Source organism: Neofelis nebulosa, chromosome 6 (assembly GCF_028018385.1).
Source record: "Neofelis nebulosa isolate mNeoNeb1 chromosome 6, mNeoNeb1.pri, whole genome shotgun sequence".
NCBI lineage: Eukaryota > Metazoa > Chordata > Mammalia > Carnivora > Felidae > Neofelis > Neofelis nebulosa.
Genome location: NC_080787.1, coordinates 18786285 through 18805516, shown reverse-complemented (window position 1 = coordinate 18805516; position 19232 = coordinate 18786285). Strand labels below are relative to the sequence as shown.

The 19232-nt window shown below is 48.4% G+C and overlaps 1 protein-coding gene across 10 annotated transcripts in view; it reads left to right on the top strand.

Moving 5' to 3' along the window:
- The first annotated feature begins 227 nt into the window (after nt 1-227).
- Nucleotides 228-19232, top strand: part of SIRT5 (sirtuin 5) — a 41255-nt gene continuing 22250 nt past the window's right edge. For 3 of the 10 annotated variants that reach the window (XM_058732967.1, XM_058732966.1, XM_058732959.1), the window contains exons 1-3: nt 975-1111; nt 7313-7462; nt 11373-11506. In XM_058732967.1, coding sequence (XP_058588950.1) covers nt 7348-7462; nt 11373-11506 — 249 coding nt within the window. In that variant the 5' untranslated portion in view covers nt 975-1111; nt 7313-7347. Of the gene's footprint in view, nt 385-644; nt 760-974; nt 1112-3381; nt 4125-6457; nt 6789-6959; nt 7085-7312; nt 7463-11372; nt 11507-15029; nt 16174-19232 lie in introns of those variants that run through there. The other 7 variants (XM_058732963.1, XM_058732961.1, XM_058732962.1 and 4 more) reach the window with 7 other exon arrangements.

Here is a 19232-nt window from a genome sequence, read left to right as displayed (position 1 = left end):
GTAGGGGGGAGGGAAATAGTTACATGTGAGGCCCTCCTCCCATATCCTTGGATTCCCTAAGCCCCTGAGGGGCTGCGAGAGCCTACAGGAGCAAGAGAGGCTTCCAAAGTAGGCTGAATTTCCAGCCAAACTAGGAAGTGGTTGAGGTCTGACACCAGAAAACAAATGTCAAGGTAACATTTTTTGCACCCAGGTTCTCAGGCCACTTCCGGTTCAGATCCACGGGCACACCCGTAGGCAGTTCTACTGCAAGAAGGCTCGTGCTGGTGGTCAGCCTGAATCAAAAGGAAGAAACCTGAGCGATTTTAAGGGAAATCAGACACGTGGAGCCACCTGGGACACGCTGCCCTAGAGACCCTCAAACTGTTCCCTTGGGACACCCAGGTAAAGATCTCAGGGGTCGCTGCCGGGAAACCCGACTAACCATCTTTGGAGATTGCGTTTTCCAGTGTTGGAAGTGCTCTGTCCGGAAGTTGTGTGATCCGGCCGGAGGAAAGCAGGTAGTAATTCACGACACCTCGGGGAAGCGCGCAAAGACGCGGCAAGACACCGCCCCCGGCTCCGCTCCGCGGTCGCGCAAAGCGACCGTCGCTGGCGGACACACAGGAGCGGGGGTGGCCCCCGCCGTTCGCGAGCGCGGCCAGGCTGGGTGTCCGGCAGGGGCCGCTGCAGCGGGGCAGGTGGCCGGCCCGCCCCGCGGCCTCCACGGCCCGCCCCCTGCGTCAGGGCCGCCGCCGCCGCCGTTCCCGCCTCCGGCAGGTACGTCTCCGCGCGGCCCGCGGGCTCGGCGGCCCGTCCTCCGCTCCCCGCCGGGGGTCCCAGCCCAGCACCGACCGGAGCGGACTCGAAGCTCCGCCGGCCGAGGCGGGCCGGGGGGCGGTGCCGGCGGGCGCATGCGCGCTCCCCTCTTCCGGGGCCCACGACGGGTGGGAGGGCGAGGGGGAGGGGAGCGGAGCTCGCTTCTGCCGGAGGACCCCAGGAGGCTCCCCGGGCGGGGCCGCGCCCCGTGCGGAGCCCCGAGCCCGGTGGTGGCACAGCACGCTGGCACCTGCCGCCCGAGAGACGAGGGAGGGGGCAGGAAGCGAGGTTCAAAGTCAGTCGGCCGGATCAGGTGGGCCTGGCGGGCCCCCTCTGTAGGGGGAGCCGCAGGGGGGCTCCGAGTGGAGCCAGTGTGGCCACCGCAGCAGCCCGGGTCGCAGATGATGGTGGCCTGGGCCAGACTGGGGTGTGAGATGTGACAGGGAGAGGTCAGGTTCAAGGAGACGATGCCTTAAGGCTTTGCGCGGAGAAGGTATGGGGAAGGTTCTGGAGCTCAGGCGGGGCTGTGTGAGGTGGGAGCGCCTGTTGGACATTGGAGGGGCGGATGGGAGACCCAGAGAGGTAGGAGGAAAATCTGGAAAGTGTGGTGCCTGGAAACCAGAAGGAGCAAATGTTTTCTGTAGAAGTGATCAAATGGGTCAGAGGCTGGACGTGGCCAAGTAGGAGGATCCGGACGACCATTGGGTTTAGCAAGGTGGATGGAAGTCACTGGTGGCCTTGACAAGAGCAATTGGTAGAGGGGTGAGGGAATAAGTGTGCTAGTGGGGACTGGTACATTGCACTTAACTCCTAGGGTTTCAGAAATTATTTGTGTCAGTTTTTGCAGTTCCTTTGCAATATACTTACGTATTTTAAATCAGTGTTTTTCTCTTGACTTCCTGATGGAGCCTTTCATTTATAGTATTTTTCAGCATTGAAAAATACACAGGGAACAGAGAGACGTTGTTCTTTTCTTCTAATTCAGTAGGTGATTTCAAAAGTCTGGTTAAACAGGGAACTGCCATTCACCCAGAGGAATGTCAGTGTTTGGGGAACCAGTCCTGCACCCAGAAAGCTCCCAATGACTGTTTGATGAGTTAGTTTATTTTCTCCCCTGTGGTCTGTCTCCCACCCTGAAGATAAAAGGCAGAGTAATGGAGTTCTCCATTCTCCGACTCAGCACGTCCGTGGACTGTGCTGCTTAGAGGAATTTGCTTTTACACTTGAACAGGGTCGTAAGCTTGTAGAAGGTAGACCACTCCGACCAGCCCCCCCCCCCGAAAAGCAGATAAATGTTGGCACAGAAGATATTTCCAATAAATACTTTGTGGGAGTATCTTGAAAATAGTCTTATGTTCTGAGCATTTCCAATCTGGGAAGTAAATTTCAGGTGGCACTGCTGTATTTAATCTCTAGTCTGCACATTCACTGAAAGATTTGCAGAACATCTTTTAAATTAACGGAAAACTTAGCAAAATGGTTCCTACACTCATTAAAAACATCATGTGAGATGTTCACCAATAAAACAGGAAGCGGAGTGGGTTTTGTGAGACCAGAAATTATCTCACTGATTGACTACTTCAGATAGACAATGAAAAACTTGCATTCTGAGATGCCTGGATGGCTCAGTTGGCTAAGCGTCCGACTCTTGATTTTGGCTCAGGTCATGATCTCACGGTTTGTGAGTTCGAGCCCCATGTCACATTCTGCACTATCAGCTTCGGATTCTCTCTCCCACTTTCTCTGTCCCTCGCCTGCTAGTTCTCTCCCTCTCTCCCTCTCTCTCAAAATAAACATTTAAAAAAAGGAAAACTTAGACTTTCCTAACAAATTGATAAGTTAGTACGATAAAAGATTTGCAATACAAAGAATATAGATGTTTAGAAAGTATTTTAATTGTATTATAGTCCTTGAGTGTATGTATACATGCATATATATGTGTGTGTGTGTGTGTGTGTGTGTGACATTTGGCATAATTCACATAAGAACTAAAGCTATCTTCCCAAGAAGTACTTTCTGATTGCATTTCCTGGGCAAAGAAAATAGAAACTAGTGATTTTTGGAAATATTGAAATATGATCAAGTAAAACTTTTTTCTACTTTATGATGATTATTATTAGAGAGAGAGAGAGAGAGAGAGAGAAAATCCCAAGCAAGCTCCACGTCCCATGTGGAACTCAACCCGGGACTGGATCCCAGGACTCTGGGATCATGACCTGAGCAGAAATCAAGATTCTCCCCTTCCGACCCTCCCCTGCTCACTCGGGCTCTCTCTTTCTCTCTCAAAATGAATAGACATTTTTTTTAAAGAAAAAATAGGGGGAAAAAAAAGATTTGTTTTCATTTCATAGCTATTTAGTAGAAGACTCATCATTGAGACCCTTGTGCAAGAGAGCTACGGACAAAGCAGTATTCCCAGCTGCGTTAGGTTGATGCCTCTGTTGCTTGGATCTTAATTCCTTAAATTCTTTACAATGCTTAATGACTTTTAACAATGTTTATTTATTTTGAGAAAGAGAGAGAATCCCAAGCAAGCTCCCCACGGTCAGCACAGAGCCCGCCCGACACAGGACTCCAATCGTGAAGCAAGCCGAAACCCACGGTTGGACGTTTAACCGACTGAGCCCCCCCGGGCGCCTCAAATTCCTAGTGACTTTTAAAATCCTACCTTCATGTCTGAGAAAAAAAATAAGACCGTTTATTCAGAAGCTAGCTACATGTCTTTGACAAGAAGTAGGCGAGTGTTTCATCGTATGGACGAACCACAGTGTTTTTACCCCCTTTGTAAGCTGATGGACGTTGGGTTTGCCTCCATGTTTTTGTCCTGGCACCGTGTGATGGACCCTGGTGTTCTGCTGTTGAACATAAATAATTTCCCAGAACACCGACATCACACAAGGCCACCCTGTGACCGGCGGTGAAACAGGACGAAAACAAGACAGCTCAGTGATTAGGTCTGAACCCAGACAAAAACAAGCACGTCTCCCAAGCCACAAAAATGACAAAACATTCTCCTGCCCTGGCTGATACGAGGGACTGCAGCTTCTTGACCAGTCGTGGTGCCAGCCCCTTTTTCCTCATTGCCCCTTTTCGGTAAGATGCACTAAAATAACCAAGGCATCGTGTTCTCTGACCGCATCCAGTCCAGAACGCGGTCCCGCTTCCGTGAACCCTGCTTGACCTTCCTAACACACGCCTCGATCCTGTAATAAATCCTTTCGAAGGCTGTTACTGAGACACCCTGTAGGTCTCCATGGTGTTTCTCTCTCCCCGCAACCTGCCCAGCTACAGGTGTGTTTTACTCGCACCGTAAACAACATACAGAGGCAAGTATGGTGGATCCCTGCTTCCCCTCGTGTCTCCAGACATCCTATTTCCCACCCCACCTCCAACTCTTTTCACTTACTAGTTGGGAATTCTTCCACGTTTTTAACGCAAATGCCAACGAGTACTGTGGTCCCGTAGCACTCTGGTACCTCCTATCCCCTTTCTCTTACAAAACAGTATTTATATTCTGGAGACGTCTCTCCAGGTTAGGGAGGCTGTCTTGGGGCATCTGGTTGGGTCAGTCGGTAGAGCATCCAACTGTTGAACCCGGGTTGTGAATTCAAGCCCCACATTGGGTATGGTGCTTACGTTAAAAAAAAAAAAAAAAAAAAAAAAAAAAGGTTAGAGACAGTGTCTTTATTTATTTATTAACATGGGACATCTGCATACCGGAGTGAGTTGTGGAATTAAATAGTCTGATTTGGCACTAACAGAGTTTTGAGCCTCATCTTCCAGACATTTATTTTTAACCTCTCCGAACATCCTCTGCTCAGCTGATATCGGCCCTCACTCTGAAGTCAGGGAGCTGTCTGCTTCTAAATACTGAATCAGCCAGCAAATCACATGTGATCACTTGGTTCATTTGTGTGTTTTTTAAATTTTTTTAAATGTTTTAATTTATTTTTGAGACACAGAGAGACCAAGCATGAGCAGGGGAGGAGCAGAGAGAGAGAGGGAGACGCAGAATCCGAAGCAGGCTCCAGGCTTCGAGCTGTCAGCACAGAGCCTGACGTGGGGCTCAAACTCTCAGACTGTGAGATCATGACCTGAGCTGAAGTCGGACGTTCAGCCGACTGGGCCCCCCAGGCGCCCCCATTTTTTAAAAAAAAAAAAAATTGTAGGAAACGACACATAACATAACACTTAGCATCTTGGCCATTTTTAAGGGTACAGTTCAACAGTGTTCAGTAAGTACATTCGCGTTGTTACATAACCAATCTCCAGAACTCTCTTTTTTTTTTTTTTTTTTTTTTTTTAATTTTTTTTTTTTTTTAATGTTTTTTATTTATTTTTGGGACAGACAGAGACAGAGCATGAACGGGGGAGGGGCAGAGAGAGAGGGAGACACAGAATCGGAAACAGGCTCCAGGCTCTGAGCCATCAGCCCAGAGCCTGACGCGGGGCTCGAACTCACGGACCGCGAGATCGTGACCTGGCTGAAGTCGGACGCTTAACCGACTGCGCCACCCAGGCGCCCCCAGAACTCTCTTTATCTTACAAAACTGAAACCCTATACCCATTACTTTTATTTTTAAACTATTTTATAGTTCACATACAGGAAAATGAACCCTTTTTTCCTGTAGTGTTCTGTGGGTTTTGACAGACAACAATCATAACCGCCACCATAATCAACTTGTAGGACAATTCCATCACCCCCCAAAATCCCCCCGTGCCCCTTTGTGTATTCACGCCTCCCTGCTCAGGTGAGCATGACATACTTTCTGTCCCCATGGTTTTGTCCCTTCCAAAATGTCATATTGGTAGAATCATACGTACCTTCTTTTTTGTCAAGCTGCATGTTGTGACTGTGCCATTGTGTTTACTGAACTCGTCCCCCATAGGTGGACAGTTAGGTTGTTCCCAGTCTCTTGCTGTTAGTCAAACTGATCTAAAGAACAACCTACAGATTCATCATTTTGGATGTGGGCAAGTCTCCCTGTTTTACAAATTTCCTCACTTGGGATTGCTAGGGCAAAGGGAAAAATGCACTTGTAATCTTTTTTTTTTTTAATTTTATTTTTTATTTTTTAAAATTTACATCCAAATTAGTTAGCATATAGTGCAACCATGATTTCAGGAGTAGATTCCTTAGTGCCCTTTACCCATTTAGCCCATACCCCCTCCTACACCCCCTCCAGTAACCCTCTTGGTTCTCCATATTTATGAGTCTCTTATGCTTTGTCCCCCTCCCTGTTTTTATATTATTTTTGTTTCCCTTCCCTTACGTTCATCTGTTTTGTCTCTTAAAGTCCTCATGTGAGTGAAGTCATATGATTTTTGTCTTTCTCTGACTGACTGATTTCGCTTAGCATAATACCCTCCAGTTCCATCCACGTAGTTGCAAATGGCAAGATTTCATTCTTTCTGATTGCCGAGTGATACTCCATTGTATCTATATACCACGTCTTCTTTATCCATTCATCCATTGGACATTCGGGCTCTTTCCATTGGCTGTTGTTGATAGTGCTGCTATAAACATCGGGGTGCACTTGAACTTGGTCGAGCCATCGTCGGGCAAATCGAAACAGCACACCTGTATCCCGTGGAGAAATGCCTAGTAGTGCAGTTGCTGGGTTGTAAGGTTTTAGTTTTTTGAGGAACCTCCAGACTGTTTTCCAGAGTGGCTGCACCAGCTTGCCTTCCCAGCGCCTGTAATCTTGATAGGTTGTCTTCCAAAGGGATTATGAAGTTTTGGTGAATGTGTTCTTTTTCTATTTTCTGGATCTACAGACTTTTTCATTCTGAGTCTATCCAACAGTTTGCCCTCTAGATAGAAGTCAGCCCTGCCAACTACCCTTTTGATGTCATTGATCTAAATATTCTTTCTCTGTGTCTGTTTCCCTTTTATACGTTTCCTCGGGGATGGATAAGAATCTACTAACTGTGCTTTAAGTCACAAGTTCCTTTGACCTGATGTCATCTTGATCCCATTCGTTGTCATAGTATGTGTCTTCCCTGCCTCGTTCTGTTCTCAGTTAGAGTTTACCTTCTCGTAGAAACTGTCTTTTGACCCAAAGTTGAGAAGACACACCTTTTTCTTACGTTTTCATACGTTTTAAAAAGCAGAAGAACTTGTTTTCTGAATGAATTCTCACATCTTACCCCTTCCCAAGCCTCTAGGGCAGCGGTTCTCAAACCTGAACATTTATCAGAATCACCTGGAGACAGACGGGGGCCCCACCTGCAAAGTTTCTGAATCAGTGGATCTGCGGTGGAGCCCCTGACTTTGCAATTTCTAGTAAGATCTCAGGTGCTGCTGCTGGTCTGGGGACCTGTCTTTGAGAACCACTGCTCCAGGGCACCTGGAACAGCTTGAAAACACAGACTGAAAACCGTTGCTTTAGAGGATGCATTGCCCTCAAGATCTGTTACTAATGATTTTTGTCAAGGGCCTTCTTACTTTTATATACACGTGTAGAAATAGAAGTTGACTGTTTCTGTTTGTGTCTGTGTTTTTTTTCTGAAGCCCATCTCTGGAGTTAGGACTACAAAGAAAACCTGATGCAACCTCTTCAGATTGTCCCCTGTCGATTACTCTCCTGGCTGTATAGTGGACTGAAGTCTCCAGTCTCCACCAGAACCCGGATTTGCCCGACGATGGCTCGACCAAGTTCAAGTAGGTCTTTCTCAGCCTGCCACTCCTTTATCTCTGGTGGAATTTAAAGTACCTGAACGTTCCTACACTTTGAGGGGGTAATGTCTGTAGTGGAGTGGGTGCTGGGCAAGATTTTAGAGAAAGCCACACTGCCCTCCTGCCCTCAGGCAAGCCCCCTGCAGGTCAGGATCTGGGATCATCTCCTAGTAGGTCAAGTGCAAGCCCATTGAAGACATTTTATTGCTTCTCCCAGAATGTTTGCATTCAAGCTTCTCACATAAGATGTGCATTTAAATTTTTTTTAAATGTTTATTTTTGAGAGAGAGGGGAGGGGAGAGGCAGAGAGAGAGAGACAGAGAGAATCCTAAGCAGGCTCCCAGCTGTCAGCGCAAAGCCCGACGTGGGGCTCAAACCCACAAACTGTGAGATCGTGACTTGAGCTGAAGTCGTATGCTCAACTAACTGAGCCACCCGGGCGCCCTGATTTGTACTTTAAAATCCTCACCTCTCAGCAGGAGGGGAAAGCAGGAGACTGTCCTACAGGGTAATGTGGAGTAGATTTTCTACTTCAGAGATAGATTAAAAAAAAATTTTTTTTTTAATGTGTATTTTTGAGAGAGAGAGAGAGGGAGAGTGGGAGTGGGGGAGGGGCAGAGAGAGAGGGAGACACAGAATCCCAAGCAGGCTCCAGGCTCCCAGCTGTCAGCACAGAGCCTGATGCAGGGCTCAAACCCACGGACCATGAGATCATGACCTGAGCAGAAGTCGGACACTCAACCGACTCAGCCACCCAGGCACCCCTTGATAACGACTTTTTTTTAAGTTTACTTATTTATTTTGAGAGAGAGAGCAAGCTGGGGAGGGGCAGACAGAGAGAGAGAGAGAGAGAGAGAGAGAGAGAGAGAGTTACAGGCAGGCTCCGTGATGGCAGCACCAAGCCTGATGTGGGGCTCCATCTCATGAACTGTGAGATCATGGCCTGAGTTGAAATCAAGAGTTGGACACTTAACCAAGTGAGCCACCCAGGCGCCCCGAGGTAGGATTTGTATCTCTACCTGGGGCCCTTAGTCTGCAGGGAGTATAGAGTCTAACAGATTTATATACTAAAAGGACCTTGGATGAGCCTGTTCAAGAGTGCTGAATTCAGGGTGGCATTGAAAGGCCAAGCTGACCTCTTTTGGCCTCATTTTCAACTTCTGGATTTTTCTAATCCTGCAAGTGTGCTCAGACATAACGGCCCCTGCTTCTGTTTTGCCCACCCTCAGAAATAAAAAGAACCCAATCCCTTGGTGCTCCTGGCTGTGGAGAACAGGGGAGGCTGCTAGAGGCTGTAGTGAGACCCACGGTTGTGCCTGGCTTCTGCCCAGAGCGGGCCGTCTGGGTTTGGAAGTGCAAAGTGTCCTGCTGTGTTAGGAAATGTTCTTTTCTTGTCTTCTTTTCTTTTCTTTTCTTTTCTTTTCTTTTCTTTTCTTTTCTTCTCTTCTCTTCTCTTCTCTTCTCTTCTCTTCTCTTCTCTTTCCTTTCCTTTCCTTTCCTTTCCTTTTCTCTTCTCTTCTCTTCTCTTTTCTTTTCTTTTCTCCTCTTCCTTTTTCTTCTTTTAGGATTTCGCACCACGTTAACGTATTATATCTTACATCCTGGTTTCCAAGAACCAAACCTAAGTTGCCCTTTTTGTTTCTAGACATTGCTTTTCAAGTGGGACCTTTTAAAGCAGTCACTTGGACCTGGGATCTTTTCATCAGTGGGGTGACAAGAGTTTACATTTCAGGTGAAAAAGACTCTTAGAGCTGGAGAAAGTTTTATGGGTGAACTTTGAAGTCCTTGAGGATCTTTGTAGGGTTTGAGCCCAGGAGTCGCACAAATAGCCCCAAGTAAAATACTTGCCCGTTTTCTTATGAAGCATCTTCTTTATCCATTCGTCCATCGGACAGGAGATTAGATCGGACTGCAAAGCCGAATCTACCCAGACGGGGTTCCTTTTCTCCTGGTTGGTCAGCTTTCGTGGGCCTCGTTTCTCACAGTGGTCTATCTCCGAAAGGGACGTGCGCGTGGGCTGAGCTTTGGTGTGGTTGGCAAATGGTGGTTGGGCTGGTTGCACCCCAGGAACAGCGTGCCAGTACCATCTCAGTGCTTTGAGATTTGTGCTGCCACAAACGTGGTCCCAGAGAAGCTTCAGGAATGCGGTAGGAGAGGGAGTAGTGAGCCTCTGCGGCTTTGCTTCTGAGAGTCTGTTTTCACTCCCTGTGCATTCTTACCAGCAGCCGGAGACAAAGGGACGGGGAGGGCAGGTTGGGTCTTTATTGAGATTCCCACCCTGGGCCAGGCGTGGAGGTGACTCTGGGCTTTTAAGGGAGGCGTCATGGATGTATGAGAAACCAGCAGGATCCGTCTTCCCAGCCTGGGGCACAGAAGGAAGTCACATTCCTTTCATGTCTGAGTTCATTGTCTCTCCACCCCCATCCTGCTATCCTTTCTCCTTTCTCCCATCCTCCTGTCATGGGCGCCATCTCTCAGGGGATGCTCATCCCGTCCAGGGGTCAACCTTGGTCACCACTGCCTCCAGCAGGAGACCAGAAAACCTTCTGTCTGCATCCGCTGAAGAACTCGTTTGCGCTTTTGCCAGAATCTGCAGAGCAGGAGCCCAGGTTAGCCACTTCCAGAAGACGTCGGTGTCAAGGGGCCACAAGCAGTGTTGGCCCGGCCTTTGCTCCTCCAGCGGGAGGGCAGAAGCGGGAGTTTCTCTTCTCCTGGCAGCTTGTGCTCAGCTCTGCACCGCTTGGGCCCGGCCTCCGGGGGCCCCAGCACCACTCAATGGCATCACCAAGTCACTCTTAACCAGGGACGAGGACATTTATTGCAAGGCGGACTCTCCCTGGTGGTCCACTCACAGTGCTTGGTGCGGAGCCTGGGGCGTGGTGCGCCCTCACTGAAGGACGGTTGCTGCTGCCTCTGTTGGTCAGAGCTGGAGAGGGAGAAGGCCTGGAGGTGCAGAACAAGGCCCCCCATCCCAGACAGCGAGCCAGCCGTAGTCTGTGACCTGCTCTCCGGTTATGCTCCGGGTTCACCTGCTTTTTGTGACCCCAAGTCCCTGGTGATGTCTTGCTGAAAGATCCAGCTGTTGCTTGAGTTGTAAAGAACGGGGTCCAGGTTTGGAGCTGAGCATCTGTTCACAGGGGAGGGAGCCTCACCCTCAGCTTGTAATGATGCCGAGGGGACGCTGCAATTAGCAAGATCCCCAAAGGGAAGGGGATCTGGGGAGGAAGGGAAGACTCTAGGGTCCAGTGGGCCTGAGGTGAACCCTCCTACACTAGCTTGTTTTTACTGTTAGGAAGGAGGATGCGTCCCATCCATTAGCTGCTAAAAACCCCTGCGAGAGCCTGCTCTGGGGAAGGCAGTACTGTGCACATCAAAGAGCTAGGGCCGCAGAGGCCACTTGTTTGCATCGGATGTCACAGGCGGATGGATGGGAGGCAGAGCTGAGATTGGAAGCCAGTGTCATGTGCCTGAAGCCCCTACTTCTTTGTTTTTTTTCTCCTTAAGTTTATCTACTTGGAGAGAGACAGAGCATGCCTGTGGGGGAGGGGCAGAGAGAGAGAGAGAGAAGGAGAGAGAGAATCCGAGCAGACAATGCAGAGCCTGATGCAGGGCTAGAACCCACGAACCCATGAGATCCTGCCCTGAGCCAAAATCAAGAGTCGGACACTCAACCGGCTGAGCCACCCAGGCTCCCCGTTCCTGCTTCTTTCTTAAGACGCTATACGGTCTCACATCAGGCCACACGGGTGGCATCTTCGTGGCATCGGAATGATTTTTATTTGGGTATCCTAAAATATAATTTCATGCAAGGTCAAGTCAAAATACGAACGATTGATACAGAATATAAATGTCCAAATGGTATGGTGGATTTATAAAGATTTTATGCTTTCTTTAGGTATGGCTGATTTTCGGAAGTTTTTTGCAAAAGCAAAGCACGTAGTCGTCATTTCAGGGGCTGGCGTTAGTGCTGAAAGTGGGGTTCCGACCTTCAGAGGAGCTGGGGGCTATTGGAGAACATGGCAAGCTCAGGTGAGTGATGTTTCCAGAATACCGAGAGGTTCTACTGAAGGAAGCACGGTTTGACTCAGAGCCTGATGCCTGGCCCAGAGGGAAAAAAGATTTGAAATTGACCATGACTCTTGTCCTTATTCGTTTTGGCCTCAACACAAAGTCTGTATGATTAGGGTCTCAGGCATAAGCAAAGCAGCCACTTTCCTTACTTTCTAGATATGTACAGATCGCATTTATTCGTGTAACAATTTCGATTTCTTCTCGAACTTAAAGTGGAATCAGAAAAGTCGTGCTAAGCATAGCTCATTACTTTTCTATAGATCTTGAAATTAAGTATTAACACAGTTCTTAAGTGTATTTATTTATTTTGAGAGGGACAAAGGCAGCACGAGTGGGGGAGGGGCAAGGAAAGAAGGGGAGAGAGAGAATCCAAAGCAGGCTCCACACTGTCCGTTCATAACCCAACGTGCGGCTAGAACTCACAAGCTGTGAGATCATGACTTGAGCTGAAACCAAGAGTCAGCTGCTTAACTGACTGAGCCACCCAGGCACCCCAAGTATTACAAATTTTTAAAGTTCCTGTGAACTTTCATGTTTGAAACCAAAGTTGCAGTTTTGAAGGCTTAGGGCTCGACGTTTAAAAACTTTATACGGGGGCGCCTGGGTGGCTCAGTCGGTTAAGCGTCCGACTTCAGCTCAGGTCACGATCTCGTGGTCCGTGAGTTCGAGCCCCGTGTTGGGCTCCGAGCTGATGGCTCGGAGCCTGGAGCCTGCTTCCGATTCTGTGTCTCCCTCTCTCTCTTCCCCTTCACCGTTCATGCTCTATCTCTCTCTGTCTCGAAAATAAATAAAAACATTAAAAAAAAAAAAAAACTTTATACGAAGGCCATTAGAATGGAAACTCTATGGGCACGGACTTTTTAAAAACAGACTTGTATTGGGGCGCCTGGGTGGCTCAGTCGGTTAAGCGTCTGATTTCGGCTCAGGTCATGATCTCACGGTCCGTGAGTTCGAGCCCCGCGTCAGGCACTGTGCTGACAGCTCAGAGCCTGGAGCCTGCTTCCAATTCTGTGTCTCCCTCTCTCTCTGACCCTCCCCCATTCGTGCTCTCTCTGTCTCAAAAATAAATAAACATTAAAAAATAATTTTTTAAAAACAGACTTGTGTTATGGTGTAATATACAGATGACCCTCAAACCACACAGGTTTGAACTATGCAGATCCACCTACGTGCGGGTTTTTTTTTATACGTAGCGTAAAACTTTTTAGAGATTTGCGACAGTTTGAAAAAATTCTCACATGAGCCCCGTAACCTAGACATTTCTAAAAATCTAAGACAAAGTTAGGCATGTCGTGAATGCATAAAATACATGTGAATACCAGTCTGTCTTTTATCATTTACTACCATTCAAATTTATTGCAAAAAGAAAAATTTACCAGAACTTAGGCACGCAAATGCAGAGCCTATATGGTGCCATTCGTAGTCTAGAGCAATGTAAACACATGTGAAGATACAGTGTTAAATCATAACTACGTAAAACTACAGTGCACACGGTACCTCTGTAGTGATTTCGTAGCCACCTCCTGTGGCTGTTGCCATGAGCTCACATGTTGCGAGTATCTGCTTAAAATATGGTGTGACACAGGATGTCTGGGTGGCCCAGTTGGTTAAGTGATCAACTCTTGATTTTGGCTCAAGTCACGATCTCACAGTTCGTGGATTCGAGCCCCCTGTTGGGCTCTGCACTGACGGCACGGAGCCTGCTTGGGATTCTCTCTCTCTCTCTCTCTCTCTCTCTCTCTCTCTCTCTCTCACTCACTGCCCCTCCCCCACTCATGCTCTGTCTCTCCCTGTATCAAAAATAAATAAAACATTAGGGGCGCCTGGGTGGCGCAGTCGGTTAAGCGTCCGACTTCAGCCAGGACGATCTCGCGGTCCGTGAGTTCGAGCCCCGCGTCGGGCTCTGGGCTGACGGCTCGGAGCCTGGAGCCTGTTTCCGATTCTGTGTCTCCCTCTCTCTCTGCCCCTCCCCCGTTCATGCTCTGTCTCTCTCTGTCCCAAAAATAAAAATAAATAAAACATTAAAAAATTTTTAAAGAAAAGAAAAAATAAAAGGAAATTCATGAAGCCATTGCTGTAGCTATACCAGCAGGTGCAAAAACCTTGCACTTTGGATGAAATATGTTTGTATCTCATATGGAAAATGCAGCTTTAGGGCGCCTGGGTGGCTCAGTCGGTTAAGTGGCCGACTTCGGCTCAGGTCATGATCTCACGGTTCGTGAGTTCGAGCCCCGCGTCGGGCTCTGTGCTGACGGCTGAGAGCCTGGAGCCTGTTTCAGATTCTGTGTCTCCCTCTCTCTGACCCTCCCCTGTTCATGCTCTGTCTCTCCCTGTCTCAAAAATAAATAAAGTGTTAAAAATTTAAAAAAAAAAAAAAAAAAAAAAAAAAAAAAAAGGAAAATGCAGCTTTAGGGCGCCTGGGTGGCTCAGTCAGTTAAGCATCTGACTCTTGATCTCAGCTAGCTCATGATCTCACAGTTTGTGGGTTTGAGCCCCACCATCGGGTTCCACGCTGACAGTGCGAAGCCTGCTCCGGATTCGCTCTCTCTCTCCCCCTCTGTTTGCCCCTCACCCGCTCGTGCTTGCTCGCTCGCTCTCAAAAATAAATAAATAAACATTAAAAAAAAAAAAGAAAAGAAAACGCAGCTTCTATACGGTTTCAGGATTGCTGTAAGAAAGGCATACCTGTGGACTAAGCTGATTCGGGAGAAAGTGACATCATTCTATGACAACTTAGAGCACAAAGAAAGCAAAGGACCTAAAGCTGGAGACTTTAGTGCAGGAGATGGTTTGATAACCTCAGAAAGAGGTTTGGCTTTAAAAAATGCCAAGGTCGGGGTACCTGGGTGGCTCAGTTGAGTGTCCACCTTGGGCCTACGTCATGATCTTAGGGTTCGTGAGTTCGAGCCCTGCGTCAGGCTCTTTGCTGACAGCTCAGAGACTGGAGCCTGCTTTGGATTCTGTCTCCCTCTCTCTCTGCCCCTCCCCGCTCACATTCTGTCTCTCCCTCAAAAATAAATTAACGGAAGCAGCTTCTGTCAACCAAGAGGCAGCAGACAAGTTCCCGGATGCCGTTAAGAGAATCATTGAGGAGAAAGGATGTCTGCCCAAACAGGTTTTTAACATAGACGAAAGTGCCCTATTCTAGGGGAAAAAATGCTACAAAAAACATTTACTAGTAAGAAAGAGAAGTGATCACCAGGATTTAAGGCCAGAAGGGATAAGCTAACTCTATGGTTTTGTACAAACGCAGTCGGGTTTCTGATCAGACAGCCCTTCTCTAGAGAGCCGCTAACCCCCAAGTTCTGAAGGGAGAATATAAATATTTTCCTGTCTTTATCTTGTACAAGAAGAAGGCCTGGACACCAAGAATCCTTTTTCTGGGTGGGTCCCTGATGAAGTATCTTTGATTTCAGACGGTACCCCGTCCCAGAACCCTGTGAGTCCAACACCGAAGGCTTCAAACTGATCTCCTCACCTCCAAACACAGCGTCTCTAATTTAGCCTCTAGATCAGGGGTCAGAAGGACCTTTAATGCTCACGACACACAGTGTCCTATGGAAAGGATTGTCAACGCTGTGGAAGGGAACCCCAACAGAGAGCGTCACAGAAGTCTGGAAGGATTTCACCAGAAGGTGCCATCGTCGTTACAGAAAAAAGCCGCGAGAGCCACCACGCCCGAAACAATAAATTCCTGTTGGAGAAAAGTCCGGACGTCGTGTGTGACTTCTTGGGATTTATCACGCAGCCCGTCGGGGAAACCATGAGAAGGATCATGGGTCTGGCAAAAATGGCGGAGGGGCGGGAGGGAGGCGAAGGGTTTTAAGATCGGGATCTTGGAGAAATTCGAGCGCTAAAGACACAACGCCAGAGGCACCCACAGGAGTCGACGTGATGGAGGTGAGAGCCTCGGAACCAGTGCCAGACAACGAGGACAAAGATGCAGAAGCAGCGCAGGAGGCAAACCGATGTTAGACAGTCTGGCAAAAGCGTTCCGATGATCCGGACGTGGGACTTGAACTCGCCAACCATGAGACCATGACCCGAGCTGAGAGCGCGAGTTGGACGCTCTACCAGCTGAGCTACCCAGGCGCCCCTTGACTTCTTTTACGAGACGGACTTGGGCGCTGTCCCGAAAGCAAATGGTGGAGGAAGAATTGCTTCTGTACGGGACCATTTTGAGAGAAATGAAAAGGCAAAAAAGTTGGGCAGAGATTGCGATGTATTTCTGTGAAGTCACACCCAGTGTGCCTGCCTCTCCAGCCTCCCCTTCCACCTCCCCCACCGCTCCCTCCCCTGATGCCGCTGGGACAGCAAGACCCCCCCCCCCCCCCCCCGCCGTCCTCCTCCCCCGCCCCGGCCTTCTCAACGGGAAGGCAATGAGGAGGGAGACTTTATGATGACCCGCTTCCACTTAGTGAATAATAAATAATCGTCGCGCCACACAGTTGATAAGCCGGCCCGTCGTGCATGCGTGTGTCTTCGTGTGGGAACCTCATAACCGTAGGGCTCAGACCATAGGAGGTGTCTTGTGTCATCCCCGTTATCACCCAAGAATTCATCGTGTACGCCATCCTGTGTTCACTTGCATGGAAGCGCATCGCCCACCCGTACGTAGGCATAAAGTGAGTGATAGTTAACATGAGGTTCCTAAGGTGTTAGCTTTCTCACGGTTCTCGAACGCTGCTTTCGAAGAATTACGGTACACTACAGTGAGCGTCTCTTACAATTTGAGAAACCGTGTATCAACCTATCACCACAGGCAAGTGGGTTTTTTTTTTAATTTTTTTTTAACATTTGTTTATCTTTGAGACAGAGAGAGACAGAGCATGAACAGGGGAGGGGCAGAGAGAGAGGGAGACACGGAATCGGAAGCAGGCTCCGGGCTCCGAGCCATCAGCACAGAGCCTGACGTGGGGCTCGAACTCATGGGCCGTGAGATCATGACCTGAGCTGAAGTCGGCCGCTTAACCGACTGAGCCACCCAGGTGCCCCACAAGTGGTTTTTTTTTTTTAAAGTTAAGTGTTTCTAACACTGTGTTATGAATATGATTGTGATACCGTATGCCGTAAAGATGTTATAACCACTCACCCAGCGTATGGGCTAGCTACCGCGGAGCGATCGTATCCATTTCAGTCGTTGCTGCTGCTTCATTACTGACATATGAATTGTGTTATGCGTGAATAAATACGAACTTTTCACATTGCCTTTTACGTGTTTTTTAATGTTTATTCATTTTGAGAGAGAGAGAGAGAGAGTGTGTGTGCACGAGCAAGGGAAGGGGAGAGAATCTTAAGCAGGCTTCACGCCCAGCATGGAGCCCAGTGTGGGGCTCGATCTCAGGACCATGAGATCATGACCTGAGCTCAGATCAAGAGTCTGATGCCTTAACCAACTGAGCCGCCCCAGTGCCCCTCTTTTATTTTTTGAGGTCTACCGTTAGTAATACGTAGAGCATCTACAGTGTTTTGTATCATATATAAGAATATTGATGTAGATACTGACAGATGATTCACGCTGTGAATGGACAATGTACTTTGGGTATCGATACGTACAGTACTGTAAATGTATTTGCTCTCCCTTAGGATTTTCTTAATAGCATTTTCTTTTTTCTAGCATACCTTCTTGTAAGAATACATTATGCAATACACATAACATGCAGAATGTGTGTTAATTGCCTGTTTATTTTATCAGTAAGGCTTCCAGTCAACAGTAGGCTGTTAGTAGTTAAGTTTGGGGGAATCAAAAGTTATACGCAAGATTTTTTACTGCACAGAGGTCGCTGCCCTTTACCCCCACGTTGTTCAAGGGTCAACTGTACGTACAATAAAATTCACCAGTTTGAAAGTGTGCCATTTAATGAGTTTTGACAAGTGTGCCCCGTAGCGTAGCCATGACCATGATCATGGGCCCGGAATATAACTTCAGGCCTTTTGCAGTCAGCCTCCTGCTCTCCCCCTGGCTCAGGAAATCCCAAGTTTTGGAGTGCAGGAAGTTTTGTCTGCCCTTTTTTTTTTTTTTTTTAATGTTTATTTATCTATTTTTTTTTTTTGAGAGAGAGAGGGAGAGTGTGAGTGGGGGAGGGGCAGAGAGCTAGAGAACACAAGGGGGGGGGGCGGTGGTGGGTGGAGACAGAGGCTCTGAAGCAGGCTCCCCGCTGACAGCAGAGAGCCCAACGCAGGGGGCTCAAACTTGAGATCATGACCTGAGCTGAAATCAGACGCTGAACCGACTGAGCCCCCCAGGCACCCCCGTCTGTTTTACGCATTGCTCTATCCCCAGCTCCCGGAACTCTGGCACACGTGAGTGCTTGAGTTGGGTGAATGGAGGCCATCGTGCATAGTTATTTCAGTGCACGAATTCCACATTTCGTAGGTAGTTTCTTGTTAAATGAAGGGCTGATGAATCTGCCTTTCCTGCCCTATCACATGCCCCCGGCTGGCAGATGTTCAGGATGTTCTGTCGCCTCTCTGCTGCCCTCCAGGTGAGCCTGTGGCTGTAGCTGTGGGGATCGTTGCCTTAAGGATGAAGGAGTCGGGGAAGGAGGGCAGAGGGCCATTAGGGTCCCGGAAGAAAGAGGAGGCTCAGAAAGCAGCCGCTGAAGCCGAGAGGCAGGGGGTGGGGGGGCTCGGAGGGTCTCGGGGGGTGCTTTGAGAGGAGAGGATAGTCAGAAGTGTCAAAACAGCTCAGGGTTTGTGGGGAAGTACAGGGTGGATGTCGATGATCCACGGCGTAGATGTTTGTTCCCCATTCACTCCCCAAGTGAAGGCTGACACTGTTAGCAGGTGGAAGAGTGACCTTCGTAGGTAAAACGAAAGGCAGAACACCACCACCACCGCAATGAAGATCTAGAATGTTTCGGTCATTGCCAGAGGCTCCCTTTTGCCCTTTTCTCATAGGCTCGCAGCCCCAGACAACGACTACCCTTCTCTCTTTCACGGTAGATGAGACTTTTCTCTCCTAGAAGAGGGATCGTACTTTAAAAATATATTTTTATATATTCTGTTAATATGTGCACTGTTTTTTTTTTTTTGAAGTTTATTTATTTTGAGAGTGAGAGTGGGAGAATGAGGGAGGAAGAGAGAGAAGGAGAGAATCCCAAGCAGGCCCCGCATTGTCAGCCCAGAGCCCTATGCAGGGCTCGAGCTCATGAACCTGCGATCATGAGATGGTGACCCGAGCCGAAACCAAGCATCAGATGCTTGACCAACTGAGCCCCCGAGGCGCCCCTGTTCTTTCTGTGTGTAGTTGTGTGTGTGTGTGCGGAGCCATAATTATAGTTATAAAAAACTGAGTTTGTCAACTGTGGTCATGATCAATCGGGCATTTTGTATTTCACTTTTTTTCCTGCATCAATGAAAGGGACCTCATATGTTTTGGGACTCCATGAAAAAAGCAGATTCAACCTGAATTACTTTCTTCCACATTATTGCTTTACTTCCTGGTCATAACTTACTCGAGTGGAAAATGGGACAGGTTGCATTATCCCTGCCTTGTGAGTGGGGAAATGAAAAGCAGTTTCTCCAAGGTCCCTTGTTGGTCCCAGGATTAGGACGGAGGCTGGTGCCCAGGCCCCTGTGCCCCGTCCGCCACACCGCGTGGGCCTAGGGCGGATGTGTTCCAGCTCGCTCCCCCCGGAAGCCACCTGCCTCCACGTTCCAGAGCCTTAGTGCACCCTCCCTT